The 27,349-nt window shown below is 34.0% G+C and overlaps 1 protein-coding gene across 1 annotated transcript in view; it reads right to left on the reverse strand.

Moving 5' to 3' along the window:
• The window catches only part of LOC148948549 (uncharacterized), a 91,370-nt gene that overhangs the window by 19,095 nt on the left and 44,926 nt on the right, over positions 1 to 27,349 (reverse strand). Inside the window, exons 2-3 of the mRNA XM_089094963.1 lie at positions 15,802 to 15,963; positions 15,031 to 15,144 (exon numbers count right to left, since the gene is read on the reverse strand). Of these exons, the coding sequence (XP_088951089.1) occupies positions 15,031 to 15,144; positions 15,802 to 15,963 (276 nt within the window). The remainder of the gene's footprint in view (positions 1 to 15,030; positions 15,145 to 15,801; positions 15,964 to 27,349) is intronic.

Genomic DNA, 27,349 nt, shown 5'->3' on the forward strand with positions numbered 1-27,349 from the left:
CATATTCAGCGTATCAGAGAACCCTACTGTAGAGGTTTCAAGCTCCTATCTACAAAAATGTGGAATTTTCCATTTTTTGCCAGAAGAAAGATCACGGATGCGTGTTTATTTGTTTGTTTGTTTGTTGTTTTTTTTTTTCCCAGGGATTATCGTATCGACCCAGTAGTCCTAAAATATCGTGGGAAGACTCATTGGAACGGAAATCAACAGTTCTAGTGCCCTTTTCAGGTGACCAAAAAATGGAGGGCAACTAGGCCCCCTCCCACGCTCATTTTTTCCCCAAAGTCTCCCGATCAAAATTTTGAGATAGTCATTTTATTCATCACGGTCGAAAATATGATAAAAATGTCTTTTAGGATGACTTGATCCCCCAAAGTCCTCAGGGGGAGGGCTGAAAGTTATGAACTTTACTCAATGTTAACATATAGTATTGGTTATTGGGAAGTATACAGACTTTTTCAGTGGAGATTTTTTCTGGTAGGTAGGGGAAGGAGAGGGTCGGGGTCTATATGGAAGGATCTTTCCATGAAGGAAGTTTCCATGGGGGAAGGGAAATTGCCATGAAGGGGGCGCCGGACTTGCCAGCATTATTTATTGGGTATTGGGAAGTATACAACCATTTTCAGGAAGGATTTTTTCTGGAGGGGGGGGGGGGCTAGTGGAGGGGGTTAATCTGGATAAAATTTACGTGGAGGATGTTTCTTTGGGGTAAGGGACATTTCTATGAAGGGCGCGCCGGATTTCCAAGCATTATTTAAGAAACGATCAGAAATTAAATAAAAAAAAACAAGTTTTTTCAACTGAAATGTAAGAAGGAATATTAGAACTTAAAACGAACAGAAATTATAACGTATGTGAGGGGGTTCTCCCCCAACTCAAAAACACGCTCGTTACGCTACAGATTTTTTTTATTGATTTAAAAAGAGCGCTCTATTCTCAATAAAAGGCCGTTGTGTTTAAGGGGTTTGTGTATCAAATTTTTTTTAACTTTTAACGTAAAGAGCGTGGTATTGACTAAGGGAGAACCCCTTCATATAAGTAATAACATATACGTAATAAAAAAAACAATAAAAAAACAAGCGATACGGCTCAATAGTAATCGAAACTTTTAAAAATGAAATTTTGATGTCAATAAATGTATCAAAAGAATGTGTTTATAATGCTGATCCTAAATATATAAATCTTATTTATCTTAGTAGTACTTATCAAAGGCTATGAGCCTGAGAAAATTTACTCGATTTTTTAAAGAGGGGGGAAACATCCCCTGCAAGTGAAAGAATTTTAATGAAAATCACGCAATCAGATTCAGCGTATCAGAAAACCCTATTACAAAGGTTTCAAGCTCATATCTGCAAAAATCTGCAACTTTGTATTTTTTGCCAGAAGAAAAATATACGAATATATAAATTAGGTACGTAAGTTGATTTTTAAATACATCCTTTTAGCAAAAGGAAAGTAAAATTTTTATGCAAATAAAAGCTGCATTAACTTAAAAAACGATAAGAAATTAAATAAAAAAAAACAAGTTTTTTAAACTGAAAGTAAGGAGCGACATTACAAAATAACACGCCCAGAAAGTAGTCCGGATATGACAGGGGCTGTCCCCTCCTCCCCGCCGCACTCTTAACGCGAACGTTTGACTCGGTCTTCAAAATCTATTTTTAAAACCAATAAAAAAATTTTTCGTAAAGTGTACAGGGTTGAAGCGGGGACAGTCCCTTTCATATACGGAATAATCTCTGTTCGTTTTAAGTTTTAATGTCGGTCCTTGCTTTCAGTTTAAAAAACTTGTTTTTTTTTTATTTAATTTCATCTCTAAAGACATAGTTATTGAGCCTTTAAAATACGCTGAACAAAACAGCTATCTGAAAATTTTGATCGGACGATTTTGGGAACAAGGTGGTGAGGGAGGGGGCCTAGTTGCCCTCCAATTTTTTTGGTCACTTAAAAATGGCACTAGAAATTTTTATTTCCGTTAGAATGAGACGTCTCTCGACGCTCTAGGCCCACTGGGTTGATACAATCACCCCTAAAAAAAAAAACAAAAAAAAAACAATAAACACGCATCCGTGATCTTTCTTCTGGCAAAAATTACAAAATTCCACATTTTTGCAGATATGAGCTTGAAACATCTACAGTAGGGTTCTTTTAGACACTGAATCTGATGATGTGATTTTCATCAAAATTCTATGACGTCTAGAGGTTCTTTCCCACTTCTGTTAAAAATTAGACAACGTTCCTTTGGATCTTTCCTGCTGAGGAGCTAGACAAAATTTGATGAAAGATACATATTTAGAGTCAGCAAAATAAGCTGATTCTTCTCAAGTATTTATTGGTATCAAAACAAATATAAATTACTTTGTATATAAGGAGGACTGCCCCCTTACAATACCTAGCTCATTAAACAAAAGTTTTTCAGTGCTTTGAAAAATCCTATCTTTCCAATTGCAAATTTTCTTTAAAATTTCAAAAAAGGCCAAACTTTACAGTAAAGAGTAAGGAGCTAAAGAGGAGACAGCCTCCTTCATATAAAGAATAATCTGTTCAAATAGGTATCTTTTCCTTGCTTTCAGTTGAAAAGCTCTCTTTTTATTCAATTTCTGATTTTTTTTTTCCAGATCATACCCAGGCCTAATCAGGATAAAGCCTATAATTTGAGGTACCGATCGCTTAAATCTCTGGTTAATTGCTTTTAAAATGTGTAAATGAATAATTGTACGTTGATTAGTACCGTCCTCCGTTAAAATGTGCAATTTCAATTTTGGATAATGTTTGAATATGCTTAAAAAATTGGCGATTTTGGTAAAAAAAAAATCTTTGTTAATATTACTACTAAAGAATTTCGGTTTGATGAAAAGGAGTATTACTGATTGTATGAATGGAAATTCAGTGAGACTTTTGATCTTCTATATAACTGAAGCCATCACAACCTCTAAAATGGAATTTTCTTATCAATAAATACATTACATACATTTGTTTAAATACATTGAAGTACTTCATATAAATTGAAAAAGAAAATAACACCATTTAAAATTGCTGAAAACTAAGTTGATAATTGGGTGGCAGTATTTGCCACCCAAAGAAATTTCCTGACGGGGCTGATGATGGCCTGCCTTTTCTTTTCCACCTCTGTGCTGGTGGATATGGGAATGTAACATTTTAGCTGTATACAAAAACAATTTAATTAATTCCCAATCCCCCTACCTATTTCAAAATCTATCTGAAGCCTCATGAAGAGTAAGCAGTTTGTCCATTAAAAATGTACTTTTTAGGAATCTACCCTACCCCTACCTAAACAATGACCCCCGTCATTATAGCAAAAACGCAATTACAGATCACCAAACGTAGCCTAATGTCATTACAAATAAGGCGAATCAACTTGATTGAATCTAGTACTGCCGCCGTGTGGCATTACTTCTTTTACAACTGTGAAGCCTAAAATATAATTATTGACACTTTAGTAGTAACCATATATGGAATTTGCTCGGAGGTATAGCAATTTCAATGCTATTTGCTCGGAGGTATAGCAATTTCAACATTATTCTATAGAAGCTTGACCCCTTTTCAAAGAGATTCAGAGCTCCCTCACATGACCTTCTGGATTTGCTCGGAGATACAGCCATTTCAATGTTATTCTACAGGGCATTACACCCTTTCAAAGAAAGTGAGTATAAATGGATTGGTGATTGGGATTTGAATAAAACGAAAAATTTTCCTTACAATTCATATTAGTAACAGAATTGAATTTTAAGAGAATAGTTTATTTGCGTGGATTTTAGTAGAGAAAAATGAGTAGTGCATTTACATTATTGGAGATTAATGATGGAGCTGACAACAGCAGTAGTGATGCACGAGTACCCAATGTAGCTTTGGAAATAACCGCTGGTTGTAGACTATGTCTTGAATGGGACACTATGTATGCTAGATATGTGATATCATTAAGCAAATTTAAGCAGGAGGAACAGCTATGTTTTGCTGGAAAAGCGAATATTCTCCATATAAATAAACATCGGTCAGTATTAGATGTCCTATCGAAATATATTGATGAGAACAAAATGCATCAGTGAATATTATTATTGTAATTATGTTCAATAAAATTGTTTCTAAATCAATGGTATTTTTTTCTTTCCAAAGAAGACTAGCGAATATTTTTTAGAGTACAAAAAAATTCTGGTTAGCCTGAAGTTGGTTGTGAGAGAGTTAGGATTCTAAGAAATGGATAGATTCGAGAAAGAGCAAATCATGAGGAATCTAATTATTATGGACAAACGTTTGATTCTAGATGACGATCTTCTAGAGTTGTATATTCAAAGGGAGATATTTTTTCAGGGCTCGCTTGTAGATATAATGAAAACTAATTCTCCATCACTAGGATATTGCAAGAAGCTTTTAGATTGTGGTCCAAATGCATTTACTCAATTTATTGATATATTGATCACGACACGGTCAAATGATATTGTGGATATGCTTTTAAACATTAGTTTAGAAATTTAGGACTTTTTTTCATAAGAAAGATGGTGCTCAAGGATAATTTACTCCTCTGTATCTCTCTCTATCTCAGAAAATTTTTGATGTTGCTAGCTCAGTTTCATTGCGGCAGTGAGAGTGTCAACACATGACAAAATGTTCCATACATGTCCACTATGTATGTACTCACTGGGCAGCTGGTCATCATGCGAGAATTGCACAATGATTGATGAGTATGATGAAAAGTGTAGATTATGCAACCCATGTAAATTGCATAGAGGATACTGCTGTACAAATTAAAGGTTGTAATTCCTGTCTTGAAGAGGTGTGTGACTCTCATCCTAGAGGTTACCTATGCTCCAATTGTCATTATGATAAATGTAAGCAGTGGGAGAATACATATCCCGGTGTGACTGGAAAGAATCCTAACCGTGATTTTAGTTTATTGCTACGAGATTGGTATCGTCGTGGTTTTAGATTGTTCTGGGAGGAGGAACCAGGTCAACGATTCAACTGTTGGAACAACAAAGGAATATGGTTTCTACGTCATTCTTGTGCAGACAAAGGATGTAATGATTATAAGTCTACTGATTTTTGTTTGGCTGTGAAAGAATGTGATTCATCACTTGAAGACACTGTTTATGAAATTGCTTTAAATACACCAATTGAAACATGTGAGTTCTATAAAATGAATGAGAACAGCATCATTGACTATACAAAGAGGTAAGACAAGAGTGAAGTCACACTCTACTGTAGAAAATGTGACCCTGACATTGCAGTACATCAGGATCAGTACACTGTGAATCTACCTTCAGATAATCTACCTGCAGTAGCTCTTGTTGACAAATAACTAGTAGTTGATGAAATCTAAAGAGTAGAAAAGTCGTTTTATCATGTATATAATTTGTTTTTTATTAAGAAAAAATTTGTCAAACATATTTAGAACATTTTATTCTTAGGGCACTAAAATCAATATTAAATACACTTGTAAGTATATTCTCCACTAGAAAGTCGTTCAATCGAGGTAAGTCAACGTAGATATTGAGAAACTGCTTGTAGGTATAGCCACGGTATCTGAACATGAAAAAGAGTAGTGCATGAAAGCCACATGTCATAGTCGTTAAATCCTGTACTCTTCGTTGATTTTGAATAATGATTTTCCCACTGCTTTCAATAAATTTGCTAATGTATGGAGCGGAGAATTTATATAATAGGCCAAGAAAATCGAAAAATTCAATATTCTTCACTGTTTGAAAGATGAATAGCTAATGACCAGTCTACAAAGTCAAAGGACTGCTATTAACAATGATTAGGGTGTTGTTAACGCTTGGAATTTGTTCAATAAAGTCCGAAGGTATGCAGTAGTACTTTTACTGAGACATGTATGGATCCATACTAAATACATTGATTATTTGGTTTGTTTTCATGGTGCAAAGCCTAGTAGAACACTGTCGTCGGGTGTGATTTCCCAATTGGTTTTAAATTGACTCAGTAATATTAGCGTGATACTCTCAGCCAGAGCATTGGCAAATGTACACTCTAAACGTACATTCCCTGTTCGTACTATACTTATATCCTGTGTGCCTGACAAGTCCAAAACAATAACCCCATGATTTTTTGAAAACATTGAATTGGTTATTCCATTTTCAAATAGTTGAGAGACATGATCTAGGGATTGTATGGTCAATTCGTACAGAGTTCTATAGGATTTTTTGTCAAATGATAAAGTGTACAGTGGAATACCATTCATTTTGCACACGAGGCTAGATAGACCGAAAAACTTAAAATCGTGTGGGGATTCAGTCCAGGATCCAACAGCACTGCCACTCTTTACAAGGGTCAAAGCAAGTTTTAAAGGGATTTCTCCATTGATGAATGATGAGTCACTATAGCTACGAGAACCAGCAACAATGTATCAGTGAGTAGGGATTGTCTGAGGGACAAGAAGTTTAATGTTTTTGTCACTGGTTCTTAGCTTTTCCACTGCCAATGCAAAAGAGCTCATAACTTGTTTTTATCAAATTTAAAGAATTCCCGATGTGATACTGACATGTACATTAGGTTCTGCAGGAAGCATGTCCATCAAAATGAAGTTTAAGGGGGCCATCTGTAGCTTTATGTCGATATTGAAATTGGGGGGTAGTCGTTAAAATATACTAAGTATCTCATGAGGTCTGTGTTTGTCTCTTTGGGTTGTGTTTCTCTTTGGGCTGTCTGTCTCTCTTTGAGCTGTTTGTGTCTCTTGAGGTTGTTTGTGTCTCTTTGGGCTGTTTGAGTCTTTTTGGTCTGTTTGTGTGTCTCTTTGGGCTGTTTGAGTCTTTTTGGTCTGTGTTTGTCTCTTTTGTCTGTTTGTGTCTCTTTGGACTGTGTTTGTTTGTTTGGGCTTTGTGCGTCTCTTTGGGATGTGTGTCTCGTTGGACTGTTTGAGTCTTTTTGATCTGTTTGTGTCTCTTTGGGCTGTTTGAGTCTTTTTTGGGCTGTGTTTGTCTCTTATGGCTGTTTGTGTCTCTTTGGGCTGTTTGTGTTTCTTTGGGCTATAAGTGTCTCTTTGGGCTGTTTGAGTCATTTTGGTCTGTGTTTGTTTCTTTTGACTGTCTGTGTCTCTTAGGAGTCATGTGTGTCTCTTTGGGCTATGTGTGTCTCTTTGGGGTGTTTGAATCTTTTTGGTCTGTATGTGTCTCTTTGGGCTTTTTGTGGCTATTCTGGCTGTGTGTGTCTCTTTATACAGTTTGTGTCACTTATGTGTGTTTGTGTTTCTTTGGGCTATGTGTGTCTCTATGGAGTGTTTGAGTCAATTTGCTCTTTGTGTGTTTCTTTCGGCTGTTTGTGTCTCTTAGGAGCCATGTGTGTCTCTTTGAGCTGTTTGGGGTGTCTGAGTCTTTTTGGTCTGTATGTGTCTCTTTGGGCTGTTTGAGTCTTTTAGGTCTGTGTTTGTCTCTTTGGGTTGTGTTTCTGTTTGGGCTGTCTGTGTCTCTTTGAGCTGTTTGTGTCTCTTGAGTCTGTGTGTGTCTCTTTGGGCTGTGTGTTTCTTTGGGCTGTTTGAGTCTTTTTGGTCTGTTTGTGTGTCTCTTTGGGCTGTTTGAGTCTTTTTGGTCTGCGTTTGTCTCTTTGGGCTATTTGTGTCTCTTTGCGCTGTGTTTGTTTCTTTGGGCTTTGTGTATCTCTTTGGGCTGTGTGTCAATACGTTTAAGCAATAAATATCTTTAAGCTTAACCCGTCTTTATTCTTTAGAATAGTTCTATTGTAAGCAAGTAACACACTCTTTCCTGAAGTCACCACTTGGATACACAATGCAGAAACTTCATTTAAGAAACTATGAAAAAATTGTAAGTAAGTAAGTAACAAATTCTTTTTTCAAGTCACCTCTTGGATACACAATACAAAAATTTCATTAAAGAAATTATGAAAAAATTGTAAGTAAGTAGAGTCTTTTTGGTCTGTGTTTGTCTCTTTGGGCTGTTTGTGTCTCTTTGGGCTATGTGTGTTTCTTTGGGCTTTGTGCGTCTCTTTGGGCTGTGTGTCAATACGTTTAAGCAATAAATATCTTTAATCTTAACCCGTCTTTATTCTTTAGAATAGTTCTATTGTAAGCAAGTAACAAACTCTTTCCTGAAGTCACCTCTTGGATACACAATGCGGAAACTTCATTTAAGAAACTATGAAAAAATTGTAAGTAAGTAAGTAACAAATTCTTTCTTGAAGTCACCTCTTGGATACACAATACAGAAATTTCATTAAAGAAATTATGTAAAAATTGTAAGTAAGTATCAAATTCTTTCTTGAATTCACCTGCTGGATAAACAAAGACATTTCGTTCAAGAAATTATGACAAAATTCTAAGTAAGTAACAAACTCTTTATTGTTTACACGACTTAGATACAAGATGTAGAAATTTAATTCAAGAAATTATGAAAAAATTCTCAGTAAGTAAGAATTTCTTTCTTGAAATGAACTCTTGAATACACAATAAGGAAATTTCATACAAGAAATTATGAAAATAATTGTAAGTAAGTAACAAACTCTTTTTTGATTTTACCTCTTTGATATACAGTACAGATACTTCATTCAAGAAATTATGAAAAAATCACAAGTAAGTAACTTTTTTTTTCTCTTTATCACAAACAATTTTCACTTAGCTACATGATGTAGAAATTTAATTCAAGAAATTATTAAAAAATTCTCAGTAAGTAACAATTTCTTTCTTGAAGTCAACTCTTGGATACACAATACGGAAATTTCATTCAAGAAATTATGAAAAATTGTAACTAAGTAGCAAATTCTTTCTTGAATTCACCTGTTGGATAAACAAAAAGACATTTCGTTCAAGAAATTATGACAAAATTCTAAGTAAATAACAAACTCTTTATTGTTTTCACGAGCTAGATATACGATGTAGAAATTAAATTCAAGAAATTACGAAAAAATTCTCAGTAAGTAACCATTTCTTTCTTGAAGTCAACTCTTGGATACACAATACGGAAATTTTATTCAAGAAATTATGAAAATATTTGTAAGTAAGTAACAAATTCTTTATTGATTTCACCTCTTGGATATACAGTACAGGTACTTCATTCAAGAAATTATGAAAAAATCGCAAGTAATTAACTTTTTTTTTCTTTATCACAAACAATTTTCACTTAGCTACACGATGTAGAAATTTAATTCAAGAAATTATGAAAAAGTTCTCAGTAAGTAACAATTTCTTTCTTGAAGTCAACTCTTGGATACACAATACGGAAATTTCATTCAAGAAATTATGAAAAAATTGTTACTAAGTAGCAAATTCTTTTTTGAATTCGACTGTTGGATAAACAAAAAGACATTTCGTTCATGAAATTATGACAAAATTCTAATTAAGTAACAAACTCTTTATTGTTTTTACGAGTTAGATATACGATGTAGAAATTAACTTCAAGAAATTATGAAAAAATTCCCAGTAAGTAAACATTTCTTTCTTGAAGTCAACTCTTGGATACACAATACGGAAATTTTATTCAAGAAATTATGAAAATATTTGTAAGTAAGTAACAAGCTCTTTATTTATTTCACCTCTTGGATATACAGTACAGATACTTCATTCAAGAAATTATGAAAAAATCGCAAGTAAGTAAATTTTTTTTTCTCTTTATCACAAACAATTTTCACTTAGCTACACGATGTAGAAATTTATTTCAAGAAATTATGAAAAAATTCTCAGTAAGTAACAATTTCTTTCTCGAAGTCAACTCTTGGATACACAAAACGGAAATTTCATTCAAGAAATTATGAAAATATTTGTAAGTAAGTAACAAGCTCTTTATTGATTTCCCCTCTTGAACGTACAGTACAGATACTTCATTCAAGAAACGTGATTAAACACGTTTTGAAACTACATGCTATTTGCATGCCTTAACCTTGGCACCTTTTCAAACGAGCATACAATAATTTGATTGGTGATTGGTTACACACCACGACGGCGCATACATAGTGAGAGAGACAGGCAAAGTCGACATAGCTTTATTTCATTTTTTAAGGTTAATTTTGACGAGGTTACGTGGGCGCCCGTAACCTCGTCTGAATTAACCTTAAAAAAATGAAATAAAGCTATGTCGACTTTGGATAAACTTCTTATCCCCCATACAATCACCAATCAACGTCACATTGCCGCCGGTTCTCGTAGCTATAGCGATTCATCATTTATCAATGGAGAAATCCCATCAAAATTGGCTTTGGCCTTTGTGAAGAGTGGCAGTGCCGTTGGATCCTGGACTGAATCCCCCCATGATTTCAATTTTTATCAGTCTATCTAGCCTTCTGTGCAAAGTGAATGGTATTCCACTGTACACTCTATCATTTGACAAAAAATCCTGTAGAACTCTGTACGAGTTGACCATGAAATCCCTAGATCATGACTTTCAACTATTTGAAAATGGAATAACCAGTTCAATGTTTTCAAAAAATCATGGGGTTATTGTTTTGGACTTGTCAGGCACACAGGATATGAGTATAGTATGAACAGGAAATGTACGTTTAGATTGTACATTTGCCAATGCTCTGACTGACAGTATCACGATAATATCACTGAGTCAATTTGAAACCAATTGGGAAATCACACCCGACGGCAGTGTTCTACTAGGCCTTGCACCATGAACACAAACCAAATAATCAATGTATTTAGTATGGATCCATACATGTCCCAGTACAAGTCCTATTGCATACCTTCGGACTTCCTTGAAAAATTCCAAGTGTTAACAATACCCTAATCATTGTTAATAGCAGTCAATCGACTTTGAAGACTGGCTATTGGCTATGAATCTTTCAAAGACCGGAGAATATTCAATGTTTCTATATTCTCTGCCTATTTTATAAATTCTACCCACCATACATTAACAAATTTATTCAAAGCAGTGGGGCAACCATTATTCAAAATCAACTAAGTCTACAGGACTTAACAAAAATGACATGTGGCTTTCATGCACTACTCTTTTTCATGTTCAGATGCCGTGGCTATACCTACAAGCAGTTTCTCAACATCTACGTTGACTTACCTCGATTGAACGACTTTCTAGTGGAGAATATACTTACAAGTGTATTTAATATTGATTTTAGTGCCCTGAGAATAAAATTTACTAAAGATATATTTTAAATTGTTTATTAATAAAAAAAAAAAATTATATACACGATAAAACGACTTTTCTACTCTTTAGATTTCATCCACTACTAGGTATTTGTCGACCACAACTAGTGCAGGTAGATTATCTGAATTCACAGTGTACTAATCCAGATGTATTGCAATGTCAGGGTCACATTTTCTACAGTAGAGTGTGACTTCAATCTTGTAATATCTCTTTGTATAGTCAATGATGCTATTCTCATTCATTCTATAGAATTCACATGTTTCAATTTGCGTATTTGAAGCAATTTCATAAACAGTGTCCTCAAGTGTCGAATCACATTCCGTCACAGCCAAATAAAAATCAGTGGGCTTATAATCAAAACACCCATTGTCTGCACAACAATGACGTAGAAACCATATTCTTTTGTTGTTCCAACACTTGAATCGTTGACCTGGTTCCTCCTCCCAGAACAATCTAAAACCGCGACGATACCAATCTCGTAGCAATAAACTAAAATCATAGTTAGGATTCTTTCTAATCACACTGGGATATGCATTCTCCTAGTGCTTAAATTTATCATAATGACAATTGGAGCATAGGTAACCTCTAGGATGAGAGTCACACACCTCTTCAAGACAGGAATTACAACCTTTAATTTGTACAGCGTATCCTCTATGCAATTTACATGGGTTGCATAATCTACACTTTTCATCATACTCATCAATCATTGTGCAATTCTCACATGATGACCAGCTGCCTAGTGAGTACATACATAGTGGACATGTATGGAACATTTTGTCATGTGTTTACACTCTCACTGCCACAATGAAACTGAGCTAGCAACAACAAAAATTGTCTGAGATAGAGAGAGAGAGAGAGAGGAGTAAATCATCCTTGAGCACCATCTTCCTCATGAAAAAAAGTCCTAAATTTCTAAACTAATGTTTAAAAGCATATGCACAATATCATTTTGCCGTGTCGTGATCAATATATCAATAAATTGTGTAAATGCATTTGGACCACGACGTAGAAGCTTCATACAATAGTCTAATGATGGAGAATCAGTTTTCATTATATCTACAAGCGTTCCCCGAGAAAATATCTTCCTTTGAATAGACAACTCTAGAAAATTGTCATCTAGAATTAAACATTTGTCCATAATAACTAGATTCCTCATGATTAGATCTGAATCTTTCCATTTTTTAGAATCCTAACTCTCTCACAGTCAACCTCAGGCTAACCGGAATTTTTTTCTACTCTAGAAAATATACGCTAGTCTACTATAGAAAGGAAAAAAATAAAATTGATTAAGAAACAATTCTATTGAGCATAATTACAATAATAATCTTCACTGATGCATTTTTTTCTCATCAACATATTTCTATTGGACATCTAATGCTGGCCGAAGTTTATTTATATGGAGAATATTCCCTTCTCCAGCAAGACATAGTTGTTCCCCCTCCTTAAATTTGCTTAATGATGTAACATATCTAGCATACATAGTGTTCAATTTAAGACATAGTCTACAACCAGCGGTTCTTTCCACAGCCAAATTAGGTACTCTTGCATCATTGCTGCTATTGCTAGCTCCATCATTAATCTCCAATAATGTAAATGCACTACTCATTTCTCTCTACTAAAATCCTCGCAAATAAACTATTCCCTTTGAATTCAATTCTCTTACTAATATGAACTGTAAAGAAAATGATTCCTTTTATTCAAATCCCAATCACCAATCAAGTTATACTCACTCTCTTTGAAAAGGTGTAATGCCCTATAGAATAACATTGAAATGGCTGTACGTCCAAGCAAATCCAGAAAGCCATGTGAGGGAGCTTCGAATCTCTTTGAAAATGTGTCAAGCTTCTACAGAATAATGTAGAAATTGCTATACCTCCGAGCAAATAGTATTGAAAATGCTATACCTCCGAGCAAAGTCCATATGTGGTTACTACTCACTTTTAAGTCAATGAGCATCTCAGAATTTTAAATTGATAGCAAATTTGCTCTCTTTGGGGTAAAGTCATAGCTCGGTGTCCTAAAATAGCAAGAAAACAATACTTTCCCCTGCCCCAATCTGCATGGTCATTTAAAAAATAGCTTTAAATTTATGTTTGAATGAGCTCTCTCCCAATTATCTTGGACCTTCAGTTTGATACAATCGCCCCTGGAAGTAAACAATCGAATAGTTTACTCCTTCTGTAAACTATTCTATAAGGCGTAGAAAACTGCGTAAAGACAAGTATACATATGTTATAATCTACGGAAGCAATAAATCTTTGTAGCTTTGGTTTGTGTTTGATTTTATTTTCAGATTAAATGCATAATAATTAAATATATTATTAATTAAATTAATTAATCCCTTTGCCAGGAATTTTGTTGTTTGAAATTTACTGTATTTTGTTTCAAAAATTTCCTGAAATATATTTCCTGTCACCCAACCACCACTGATATTTTGGCGTTTGCCCCCCCCCCCCCTGGAAAATTTTCTGCCCGCGCCTTTGATAGGGGCTCCCTTAGCTTTGGCGTTGTACCACAACGCCTCGAAATATTTCATTTTATAATCTTAACCTAGCCAAACCTTCATCGTCCTGATGTTCTTTTTCCACTCAGCCGATTATGCATATTTAAAAAATATGAATTATTAACAAAAGTTTAAAGCAAAAAGAACTAAGAAAAAAAACGGAAAAAACATTCAGTTCTTCCAGTTTGGAATGCTATCCAGTAAAACATTTTTTTTTTTGCTCTGCTTAAAATACTAAAAATTAATAGTCTTTCTTCTTTGGAATAAAATACATTTCATAATTCATAGATAATGGTAAGATGTTTTCTTTATTTGTTTATTTTATGCAATGATTCCAAGTATTTCTTGATTTTTGGGCGTCATAACTGTCGTAAAAAAATAATAAAAAAACGTATATACTACATAGACATGTGCAGGTTTTTTGTAACATATTATACGAGTCTTTTAGCTGCCAATCTGACCGAAAGCACATATTAAATTTTGAAGTTTAATGTCAAAATAATTGTGATTAATACAACGATACTCTTCAAAATAAGAAGGAGTGTCAAATTGTTACAAAACTCTTGTCTGCCATCAAAGACTAAATCTTGGTTCTAGAAGCCAATTTGACTAAGTCCATTCAAAATGCACTGAAGTACATTCCTTGTACTCAGGCACATAAGCAAATGCATTGCAATTTAGCCCTTGCCAGTGAAAAATGACCACCATTTTGTGATCCTCTTGTACTTACAAGTAAAACTACCCCCTCCCCTCCCTGACGCATAAGAATATTTTGTCTCACCATAAATTATTTTTACATAAGCCTAGATTTTTATTGTTTCAGGCAAAAACTAAACGTCAGAAAATTCGCATATGTGGAAAACTACAGGGATGGAAGATTACAGCCGCAGAAAACTGACCTCAACCAAAAAATTATATGTTAAGGGACTGAAGCTTTCTATTGGTATATAATAACCATGATATATTCCAGACGAAGAGCTCCAGACAATATTATTTTCTTATTTGGAGTATGAAAATACATTTAAATTCTTTTTTTCAATATCTGTATGAATCCCTGAGGCCTCCTTGATCCTTTTCGTAATTTCGGGTTCCCATTATCATTCCTAGGGAATATTAGACATCCTTCCATGAGATACTAAAATTAAAAACTGTATATTCTTTTCTTAATTTTATCTACTCAAAATACCCTTTGAAGGCTCATATATTATTATCAACCCTTATATATTGACTGGTAAAAATCCTTAGCGTGTGTTTTTCGACTAATCCTAATTTACAGTTCAATATGCACCATTTTTTTTTTATACAAACATGGTTTCATACGAACCATAATTTTTTTTTTCAGTATTTCTTTTTGATATCGGAATACCAAGTATACTTATTTCATTACAAAGAAGAAGAGGAAAACAAAACAAAAACAACTATCCTTTGTAGTAATATTTTTACCTTGATTGAAGCTGCTTTCATTTTTCAACTCTCCTTCAACGTCAATGTGGACAAGTCTCTGTATTTTGTTGGCCAAAATATCGCATAGTGATATTTTACCAGAACCAGGTCCACCTAGAACAAAAGAGCTCATTTCAATTATTTACATTGCTTTTTTTGCTTACAAATCTCTATATCGTTGAGCATTCTCCTTCGTATTTGAGAACCAATCAGCTAAAACTCAACATTTCTTTCTTCCTTTCTTACTATATTCAGGCTTTTGCACTTATCATTTTAAAATAGTTTTAAAGCTCCAACAAATACCGAATTAAACCTTACCGCAAGGCTGTTTGCGGGGAGGGGATTGAACTCCCCCCGGAAATTTTGGTCCTACATTTAAAAACGTAACAAAAATGCATATAAACAAATTGTTAATGCATTTTTAAAGTCCCCCCCCCCAAAAAAAAATATTCCCCCCCCCCGAGAAAAAAACTGGATACAGCCTTGTCTTACAGCCCTAAAAATAATCCCTAAGACTTGGAATAATAATGGTAACTGTTAATCTGATTGATAAGAGGTAATAATTGAGTGCTGAACTACACTATTGAGGCTACGTCTCAAGACAGCATTTTAGTTTTCATGGCCGCATTTCAAACATAATTATTTTTGTCGAAAATTCAGTCAAGAAAACCGTCATCGCAGTGAAAAACGACTGTTTTAATAAAAAAAAGACAACGAAAAAACTGGGCTTGTCAATAAAGTCTATGAAGTTAAAAAACTAACAAAATTTACCTAGAACAAAGATAACGGGTCCTTTCGGTTCTTCAAAATCTGGAATCAAATCAAGAATACTAGAGCCGGAATCGGGTGGTTGGGCATCGTCCATCGCTGAAACTAGAATCTGACGTCGCTTTGGTGTTTTCAAGGGGTCCTCTTCTTCAATCATTGACTCTCCTGCAGAATAAACAAGAAAAGAGAAGTAGAAACTAAGATATAATGGACAACGACAGCTTTCGGATACTGTTTGTATCCTCCCCCTAAATATTAGTTTAAGCAGGATTTCTTCAGCTTTTCCCGTAGTTTTTTTCCCAAGTTCAGTTTTTTTTTTCAAACTATTCTGCCACTATCTCGTAAGTGGATTCATTAATATACGTTACAAACAAGTAAAAAAAAAAAAAAAAAAAAAAAAAAAAAAAGCAACTATAGACTATGGCACAAAATTAGTCTTTACCAAGGCTGGGCAGTCACGGATGAAGGTATACAAGAACAACATAGATACAATACTTGTTTATTTTTACTCTACGATCCACGAACTACAAGATTGTCATCAATTAAAACTTTGTATTTAGTGAGTAGTAAAATACTTTTAAAAAGTATCTAACCAGAAATACGTAATACTTGGTCTTAATGTATTTAAACAGTATTTGCAAATATATGACTTAATATGTCTTCTATATTTAAATACTGAAATACGTATTTCAATGCCCAAATGCATGGGTACGAAAATTTAAACGACAGTATAGGAGGAATGTTTAGCAGGGCAACAACGTGGTAGGCTATACTATAATCATAAAAATATTATACAAACCGAGCAAGATTAATGTAAAATCTGAAACAATCTGTTCCAATCGTAATCCAAAATGCTTGTTCACTTTCAACATCAATTATTTTTTCATTCTATCATCTTTAAGTGTTTTTACTGCATGTCAAAACGAGGCTTCGAACTGAGCAAAGGTGTTCAACAGGAGCAGACGAAGCCATTGACGTGTTTTATTCATTGTTGTATTTGCAAAACACCTTTGAAATTATTGCATAAAGAAGAACCGAACCAACATCCTTCCTTTTGTCTTCAAGAAACCGTAGAATATCCAATTTTAAAGAAGAGTCAGTTATCCAAACTGAGTAGTATTTGCAGGTCTTTTATAGAATCAAACACAGTAGTAGCTAATGTATCGGCTTGAAAGCTTTTGCTGCAGTCGTCTCTAGACAGCAGAAATCACCTTAATATATATATATATATATATATATATATATATATATATATATATATATATATATATATATATATATATATATATTTTAAGAGGTGATTTCTGCTGTCTAGAGACGACTGCAGCAAACGCTTTCAAGCCGATACAGTAGCTACTACTATGTTTGATTCTATAAAAGACCTGCAAATACTACCGAGTTTTTCTTTTTCCTTTTTGTTTTTAGCGCTTTAGAATTTTTAAAATCAACAAAGATATAGGGTACAAATGTTCGAGATTGTTTTACTAGCAAAATTTTGATAACGGAAAAGTAGTAAGGACTACGAAACTGTTGATGGTGTTTTCAAATCTGGTAAATGCAGTACGCAGCTGGTACATAAACTGGTAAACACAGATGTTGACAACTTTATGTAGATCAGGAAATGGTTTTCCACTTTAACTTGAAATTATGAGACATAACACTTTGACCCTTAGTTTCCTTACAGTGTTCTTTCACAAAAAGTTATCAGCTCAGAAAGGTAGTGCATTAAGAAACTAGGATTTCTAAGTGATTGTAATTGTCCATGATTCCAAGGGAGCAGCCAAAAGTAAATCTAGAGCATCACAGGCTAAAAAATAGCCCTACATTCCTGACTGTAAGTGGTTCAAATTCAAATACATTATAATCCTTTAAGAGCCTGCACCTATATCTCTTATGCCCAACATAACCGACCTTAAAGTGCAAGAAGAACTTGGACGTCGAACTATTTTCATTTTGAGATATTTCCTGTCAAGAATTTTATGAACTGAAATTTTTACCATTGCGCTTTATTGTGAGTCAAACTTGTTCATTATCCCGAAAAGGAGAATATATGAGATCCCTTCCAAAGACACCCCGAAAACATGCCATCTATTGGTCAAATGGAATTGTTTTTGTTCTGGCAGGATGGTAGTTGATACAGTGTGTCAAAGTACTTTGTATTTCATATACAGGAGAAAAATACTTAAATACACATTTCAAATAGTCTACCAGAACTATATTCAAACACATATTTGAAATATATGGAAATCATTTAAATATGTACTTGAAATGCATGCATTAGAATGATACCTCGTCACTGGTTGTATTAAAACGGCAGCATTAATAAATATGATCAGGATTGTTAGGAAGTAGTCCAGATCAGAGGCAACGCTATAGCGTTGCCTATAGTAAAGGCTATACGGCTCCAATGATTTATTATTATTGTTTTTTTCTCCCCAGAGGCACTTCATATTGAAGGGGTCGTCGTAAAATCTTCAAAGGGGGCTCATTCGATTGAAAATCGAGAGTTCTAGTGCCCTTTTTAATAGTCGAAAGTTATTGGAGGGCAACTCGCGCCCCCCCCCCGACGCCCATCATTCACCCAAAAACATCCAATCAACATTTTGTGATAGCCATTTTGTTCATCGTAGTGGATTTCCAGATAGAAAATATGTTTTTGAGGAGGACACTCCCCCAAAACCCTCAGGGTAAGGGTTTTAAGTTATGCCCTGGGGGCATATAAGGTTTTTATAGAAAGTGTTGTCGTAGAAACTACAAAAAGGACTCATTTGATTGGAAATTCAAAGGACTAGTACCGTTTTTAATAGTCGAAAGTGATTGGAGGGCAAATAGCCCCCCCCACGCCTATCATTCCACCAAACACATCTAATCAAAATTTGAGATAGTCATTTTGTTCAGCGTAGTTGATTTCCCGATAAAAAATATGTTTTGAGGAGAACCCTCCCCCACAACCCTCAGGGCAAGGGTTTTAAGTTATGCCCTGGGGGCATTTAAGGTTTGCATAGAAGGCGTTGTCGCAGAAACTTCATAATGGGTCATTCGATTGGAAATTCAAAGGGCTAGTGCTCTTTTTAATAGTCGAAAGTGATTGGAGGGCAACTATCCCCCCCCCCTTACGCCCATCATTCCCCCATACACATCCTATCAAAATTTTTAGATAGCCTTTTTGTTCAGCGTAGTTGATTTCAACATAAAAAATATGTTTTTGAGCAGGAAACTTCCCCACAACCCTCTGGGCAAGGGTTTTAAGTTATGCCCTTGGGGCGTAAAAGGTTTTTATAGAAGGCGTTCTCGTAGAAACTTCAAAAAAGGCTCATTCGATTGGAAATTCAAAAAACTGGGCCCTTTTTAATAGTCGAAAGTGATTAGAGGGCAACTAGCCCCCGCCCCCCATGCCCATCATTCCCCAAAACACATCCAATTAAAATTTGAGATAGCCACTTTGTTCAGCGTAGTTGATTTTCCGATATAAAATATGTTTTTGTGGAGGAAAATCCCCCACAACCCTCAGGGCAAGGGTTTTAACTTATGCCCTGGGGGTATATAAGGTTCTTATAGAAGGCGTTGTGGGAGAAACTTCAAAAAAGGCTCATTCGATTAGAAATTCAGAGGGCTAGTAGTAGAAGGGCCTTATTGAGTCGTGTCAGAACCACGTGGTTTATGGTTTTCTCACTGAGAATGAAAAAACAGGAATTTTCTCACTTGGAAAAACAGGAATTTTCTCACATTTATGTCTGTTTTCATGGATGGTTATGGATGATCTATGGTTTTTGTCAGTGAGAATGAAAAAATAGAAACTTTCTCACATTTATGTCTGTTTTTATGGTTTTTGTCAGTGAGAATTTGAAAAACAGGAACTTTCTCACATTTTTGTATGTTTTTATGGTTTTTGTCAGTGAGAATTTGAAAAAACAGGAATTTTCTCACTGAAAAAACCATAAACCACGAGGTGCTGTCACGAGTCAGGACACCTGTGCTGTCGACCTCAATTCCCCTATCGTGAATCAATAATTCTCCTTAGAAACAACAAATTAATTCCCCTTTCTTGACAGATCAATCAACCAATGACATCATCTGTCAGACTTTAAAAATTTTCGCCTAGAAACGATTCTCCAGGAATAGATCCAAGTCATTAATGTCTTTGCCTCGGAAACAGTTCTACCGGTCGAACTCCAAAAGATATTAATAAACATTGCCATGGAAACAATTCTCCAAGAAACATCTTAGCGATGAATTGTTTTAGCGCGGGAATCAGGTTTCTTATTAATTTGAAATGCCTCAGCGCAGAGATGCCAAAAACAAAAGGAACACGCTGAATTTACGTTTAGGGATTATTTGGGCGAAACCGTTTTAGCCATTTTATGGGATTATTTCGGCGAAATAGTTAGAGACATTTTAAAAGATGATTTTAGAAGAGGTTTTGAGTTTGGTCGTTATAATACACAAGTTCCATTTGAACAGTGTTGTGAGGTCCTCTACCCAACCCCAAAGGGTTCCAATCCTCCTACCCCAACCCCGAAGGAAGCCCCCGGTCCGCAAAGGCCCCCCCAGCTCCCAAAGGGCCCCCGGCGCCCCCCAAAGCCCCCCCACCCCCACACAGGCCCTCCCCGGGCCCCCCAAAGGCCCATCGAGCCCCCAAAATACCACCGGGCTCCCAAAGGCCCTCCACCGGTCCTCAAGTGCCCCCCAGCCCCCCAAAGGCCCTCCCGGGGCCCCCAAGGCCCTCCCCCGGCCCCCCAAGGTCCCCTGGGCCAGAGAAGCCCCGCAGGGATGCGCCGCGGGTCTGGAAACCGCCGCAGGGGATGCGCCACAGGGAGGCACCGCAGGAAAGTGCCGCAGGATGCGCCGCAGGGATGCGCCGCAAAAAAAAGTAAACTAAAAAGTAAAAATTTCGAAATGTTATCCCCCAAACGCCCTCCTCAGCCCCCCAAAGGCCCTCCCCTGGTCCGCAAAGGTCCCCCGGGCTCCCAAAGGGCCAACCGGCCCCCCAAACACCCTCCCTGGGCCCCCCAAAGAGCCCCCTCACCATTTTTTTAATACTTTTTTATGGCTTTATTATATCTTTTCTGAACAAGTTCCATTCATAATGTCATTCCTAAACCCATTTTCCAACCTCAAAGAGTCCCCCCCCAATTCGTAAATACTTTCTTGAATTTTTTAACATGGTATTTTTTTTAACTTTTTACGTATCTTAAAATGACAAGAAATATGCTTACGGCTCTACCAATCGTACTCTGTACTTGTTCATGGACACGACGCGGCTTTTCCACTGGTACTCTATGGCAGGTTATCGACACTACCGAGTTTATTGCATGCATTAAATCAGTATTTTTTACGCAGTGGAAGGATCAACACACAATTCATATCTGTAAAAAGTGAAGATGAATTATTCGACGAAAGTATGTGCACATGAAAAAATCATTGTCGTGTTGAACGCTGACAAGGAGAAATACCTGAACTATGAAACGAGTGCACGTGGAGATCTTATTGGCAATGTATGCATACGTTGTCATGACAGTGAGGAGTTAAATTCCTTTGGTGTACCCAAGAATTTCCATCATGCAAGTGGTGGATATGCGAGAGTAACATTACCAGAGAAATTAGTAGTCAAAGAGAATGCCAACTTAAAAATAATAGTTGATAAAGAGGGACAACTTCTAGCTAATGGTTCTGGTAGCATGTTAGCCGTTGATAGATCTTATCGCAATTCTTCCGGTGTTAGCATTCGAATGAAAGCAAAAGAAAAAGAAGACATGCATACAGCTGCATCAACATCATAAATCATATCATGTCAATGTGCCAAAACTGCTATCTATGTAAAAATAATGTGACAATAGACAGTGAAATCGCAGGCAGAATAAAAAGGACATTAGCAGACAATATCATCAATGAATATAAAGATGAATTGACGGAAAGTGAAGCGCAAGTGTACTAATAATGTATAATAATGTATTTAACATATTTTTATATCAATATTCTACATGTCCTTTTTACATTAAAAATATCTTATGCATTATTTTGTTAAGTGTTCATTATTTTTAGGGTATGCTAGAACTTCAAACTTTCAGAATATCTATTAAAAAGGTCAGAGATGTAAGAAAAATAATTTTAGAGATAATGATAATACTAGCAGGCTCAATTTTTCATAGAAGATAGAAAAGTTCAAGTTCTCTTCTGAATTTTACCAAAGAACACAATTCAATTCTAATTTCACCAGAGAAAATAAAAAGCTTACTCTTCACTTTTAAGTTCACCAAGACATAAAAAATTTAAAGTTCTCTTCTAAATTTTTCCGTAGAAGATAGGAAAAGTTATACTATGATAGTGATTATTTTCCATGAAGATAAACAGTTTCACTTTAATTCTAAATTTTCTGAAATTCAATTCCGACCTTTCTCAAAGAGTCAAATTTAAAGTTTTATTCCAAATATTTTCCCGGAACAAGAAAAGTCCCAAGACATAAAAAATTTAAAGTTCACTTCTAAATTTTTCCGTAGAAGATAGGAAAAGTTATACTATGATTGTGATTATTTTCTATGAAGATAAAAAATTTCACTTTAATTCTAAATTTTCTTAAATTCAGTTCTGACCATTCTCAAAGAGATGAAAAAATTTAAAGTTCTGTTCCAAATATTTCCCCGGAAGAAGAAAAGTTCAACTTCGATTCTGAATTTTCTCATTGAAAATGAAAAAAGTTATTGATCAATTCTATTTTCCCAAAATAATATAAAAAGTTTCCACTTCAGTTCATATTTTTCTCAAAGAGATGAAAAAATTTAAAATACTATTCCAAATTTGTCATAGAAGATAGAAAAGTTCAAGTTCTCTTCTGAATTTTACCAACAAACACAATTAAATTCTAGTTTCTGCAGAGAAAATAAAAAGCTTCCACTTCAGTTTTAAGTTCACCAAGACATAAAAAATTTAAAGTTCTGTTCTAAATTTTTCTGTAGAAGATAGGAAAAGTTATACTATGATAGTGATTATTTTCCATGAAGATAAGGTTTCACTTTAATTCTAAATTTTCTTAAATTCAGTTCCGACTTTTCACATAGAGATGAAAAAAATTTAAAGTTCTGTTCCAAATTTTTCATAGAATATTGGAAAAGTTATACTTTGATCGTGAATATTCAAGTTCTCTTCGGAATTTTACCAAAGAACACACTTCAATTCTAATTTCTCCATAGAAAATAAAAATCTTCCACTTCAGTTCTTTATTTCACAAAGACATAAAGAAATTTAAAGTTCAATTCTAAATTTTTCGGTTGGAAGATAGAAAAAGCAATACCATACTTGTGAATATTTTCATGGAAGATAAAAAGTTCTAATTCAATTTAAAATTTTCTCAACGAAGTGAAGAAAAGTTCAAGTTCCTATTCTGAACTTTACCAAAGGACACACTTCAATTCTAATTTCTCCAGAGAAAACAAAAATCTTCCACTTCAGTTCATTATTTCACAAAGACATAAAGAAATTTAAAGTTCAATTCTAATTTTTCGGTGGAAGATGGAAAAAGTAATATCATACTTGTGAATATTTTCACGGAAGATAAAAAGTTATAGTTCAATTTTCAATTTTCTCAACGAAGTGAAGAAAAGTTCAAGTTCTCTACTGAATTTTACCAAAGAACACAATTCAATTCTAATTTATCCAGAGAAAATAAAAATCTTCCACCTAAGTTCTTTATTTCACACAGACATAAAGAAATTTAAAGTTCAATTCTAAATTTTTCAGTGGAAGATGGAAAAAGTAATACCATACTTGTGAATATTTTCCCGGAAGATAAAAAGTTCAAGTTCAATTTAAAATTTTCTCAACGAATTGAAGAAGAATTCAAGTTCTCTTTTGAATTTTACCAACGAACACAATTGAATTCTAATTTCACCAGAGAAAATAAAAATCTTCCACTTCAGTTTTTTATTTCACAATGACATAAAGAAATTTAAAGTTCAATTCTAAATTTTTCGGTGGAAGATAGAAAAAGTAATACCATACTTGTGAATATTTTCCTGGAAGATAAAAATTTCTAGTTCAATTTAAAATTTTCTCAACGAAGTTAAGAAAAGTTCAAGTTCTCTTCTGAACTTTACCAAAGAACGCACTTCAATTCTAATTTCTCCAGAGAAAATAAAAATCTTCCACTTAAGTTCCGTATTTCATAAAAACATAAAGACATTTAAAGTTCAATTCTAATTTTTTGGTGGAAGATAGAAAAAGTAATACCATACTTGTGAATATTTTCACGGAAGATAAAAAGTTATAGTTCAATTTAAAATTTTCTCAACAAAGTCAAGGAAAGTTCAATTTCTCTTCTGAACTTTACCAAAGAACAAACTTCAATTCTAATTTCTCCAGAGAAAACAAAAATCTTCCACTTCAGTTCTTTATTTCACAAAGACATAAAGAAATTTAAAGTTCAATTCTAATTTTTCGGTGGAAGATAGAAAAAGTAATACCATACTTGTGATTATTTTCACGGAAGATAAAAAGTTCTAGTTCAATTTTAAATTTTCTCAATTAAGTGAAGAAAAGTTCATGTTCTTTACTGAATTTTATCAAAGAACACAATTCAATTCTAATTTCTCCAGAGAAAATAAAAATCTTCCACTTAAGTTCTTTATTTCACAAAGACATAATGAAATTTAAAGTTCAATTCTAAATTTTTCGGTGGAAGATAGAAAAAGTAATACCATACTTGTGAATATTTTAGTTCAACTTAAAATTTTCTCAACGAAGTGAAGAAAAGTTCAAGATCTCTTCTGAATTTTACTAAAGAACACAATTCATTTCTAATTTCTCCAGAGAAAACAAAAATCTTCCACTTAAGTTCTTTATTTCACAAAGACATAAAGAAATTTAAAGTTCAATTCTAAATTTTTCGGTGGAAGATAGAAAAAGTAATACCATACTTGTGAATATTTTAGTTCAACTTAAAATTTTATCAACGAAGGGAAGAAAAGTTCAAGATCTCTTCTGAATTTTACTAAAGAACACAATTCATTTCTAATTTCACCAGAGAAAATAAAAATGTTCCACTTCAGTTCTTTATTTCACAAAAGACATAAAGAAATTTAAAGTTCAATTCTAAATTTTTCAGTGGAAGATAGAAAAAGTAATATCATACTTGGGAACATTTTTCCGGAGGATAGAAAGTTCTAGTTCAGTTAAAAATTTTCTCAACGAAGTAAAGAAAAGTTCAAGTTCTCTTTTGAACTTTACCAAAGAACACACTTCAATTCTAATTTATCCAGAGAAAATAAAAATCTTCAACTTCAGTTTTAAGTTCCCCAAAGAAATAAAGAAATCTAAAGTTATATTCTAAATTTTTAGATGGAAGATAGAAAAAGTAAGACTATGACTGTGATTGTTTTCCATGAAGATCAAAAATTTCACTTTATTTATAATTTTTCTTATATTCAGTTCTAATTTTTCTCAAAGAGATGAAAAATTTAAAGTTCTGTTCCAAATTTTTCATAGAAGATAGAAAAGGTTATACAATGATTGTGAATATTCAACATGAAGATAAGGAACTCCACTTTAATTCTGAGTTTTCTCGAAGAAGTGCAAATTGTTCAAGTTCTCTTCTGAATTTTCTTAAAGAAGAGAAAAAAGTTAACTCAATTCTGAATTTTACCAATGAAAATGAAAAAACCTTCCACTTCAGTTCTTAATTTCTCAAAGACAATTAATTTAAAGTTCAGTTCTAAATTTTTCTGTAGAAGATGGGAAAAGTTATACTATGATTGTAATTATTTTCCAGTGAAGATAAAAAGTTTCACTTTAATTCTAATTTTCTTAAGTTCACTTCCGATTTTTTGCAAAGAGATGAAAAATTTACAAGTTCTGTTCCAAATTTTTCATTGAAGATAGAAAAAGTTATACATTGATTTGAATATTCGACATGAAGATAAGGAGCATCACTTTAATTCTGAGTTTTCTCGAAGAAGTGCAAAATGTTCAAGTTCTCTTCTGAATTTTCTTAAAGAAGTAAGAAAATTAGCTCAATTCTGAATTTTACCAATGAAAATGAAAAAAGCTTCCACTTCAGTTCTAAATTCCTCAAATACATTAAAAATTCAAAGTTCTCTTCTAATTTTTCCAAGAAAATAAAAAGGCTCCACTTCAGTTCTGGTTTTTTTCTCAAAGAGATGAAAAATTTAAAGTTCTATTCTAATTTTAAATTAAATTTTGGCTCATTTGTCTTATGGATTTACCCATCAAATTTTTAAATTAGAAAATGAGTGACTCATTCTTTTATTAAAGACAATCATTCAAACTCCTTCATCTAACCTCCAAAACAATAAGTTAGGTTAAGTATAAATAAATATTAATAAATAAATAGAAACATTTCTACATGTTTAAGTTAGATTAGGTTAGGTTAACTTATCATGAGTGCTCATGTTAAGTTAACCTAACCTTTTCCGGCGAGTATGGTTAGGTTATGTTAGGCTAGATTAAGTTAGGTTAGATCAGGTTAGGTTAAGTTAGGTTAGGTTAGCCTACGGACGCTTCACTTAGGTTAGCTTAGGTTAGGTGAGAGACAGGCAAAAAGTTAGGTGTATGATTAGGTTAGGTTAGATTAAGTTAGGTTAGGTTAAGTTATGTTAGGCTAGGTTAGCCTACGTACGCGGAGCATCACTTTAATTCTGAGTTTTCTCGAAGAAGTGCAAAATGTTCAAGTTCTCTTCTGAATTTTCTTAAAGAAGTAAGAAAATTAGCTCAATTCTGAATTTTACCAATGAAAATGAAAAGAGCTTCCACTTCAGTTCTTAATTCCTCAAAGACATAAAAAATTCAAAGTTCTCTTCTAATTTTTCCAAGAAAATAAAAATGCTCCACTTCAGTTCTGGTTTTTTTCTCAAAGAGATGAAAAATTTAAAGTTCTGTTCTAATTTTAAATTAAATTTTGGCTCCTTTGTCATATGGATTTACCCATCAAATTTTTAAATTAGAAAATGAGTGACTCGTTCTATTATTAAAGACAATCATTCAAACTCCTTCATCTAACCTCCAAAACAATAGGTTAGGTTAAGTATAAATAAATATTAATAAATAAATAGAAACATTTCTACATGTTTAAGTTAGATTAGGTTAGGTTAACTTATCATGAGTGCTCATGTTAAGTTAACCTAACCTTTTCCAGCAGTATGGTTAGGTTAGGTTAGGCTAGATTAAGTTAGGTTAGATCAGGTTAGGTTAAGTTAGGTTAAGTTAGCCTACGGAAGCTTCACTTAGGTTAGCTTAGGTTAGGTGAGAGACAGGCAAAAAGTTAGGCGTATGATTAGGTTAGGTTAGATTAATTTAGGTTAGGTTAAGTTAGGTTAGGATAGGTTAGCCTACGTACGCGCGCGTACGTAGGCTAACCTAGCCTAACCTAACTTAACCTAACCTAACTTAATCTAACCTAACCTAATCATACACCTAACTTTTTGCCTGTCTCTCACCTAACCTAAGCTAACCTAAGTGAAGCGTCCTTAGGCTAACCTAACCTAACTTAACCTAACCTGATCTAACCTAACTTAATCTAGCCTAACCTAACCTAACCATACTC

The sequence above is a fragment of the Artemia sp. Qi Xiang Cuo genome, chromosome 9, assembly GCF_049724085.1.
Source record: "Artemia sp. Qi Xiang Cuo chromosome 9, ASM4972408v1, whole genome shotgun sequence".
In the NCBI taxonomy this organism is placed as follows: domain Eukaryota; kingdom Metazoa; phylum Arthropoda; class Branchiopoda; order Anostraca; family Artemiidae; genus Artemia; species Artemia sp. Qi Xiang Cuo.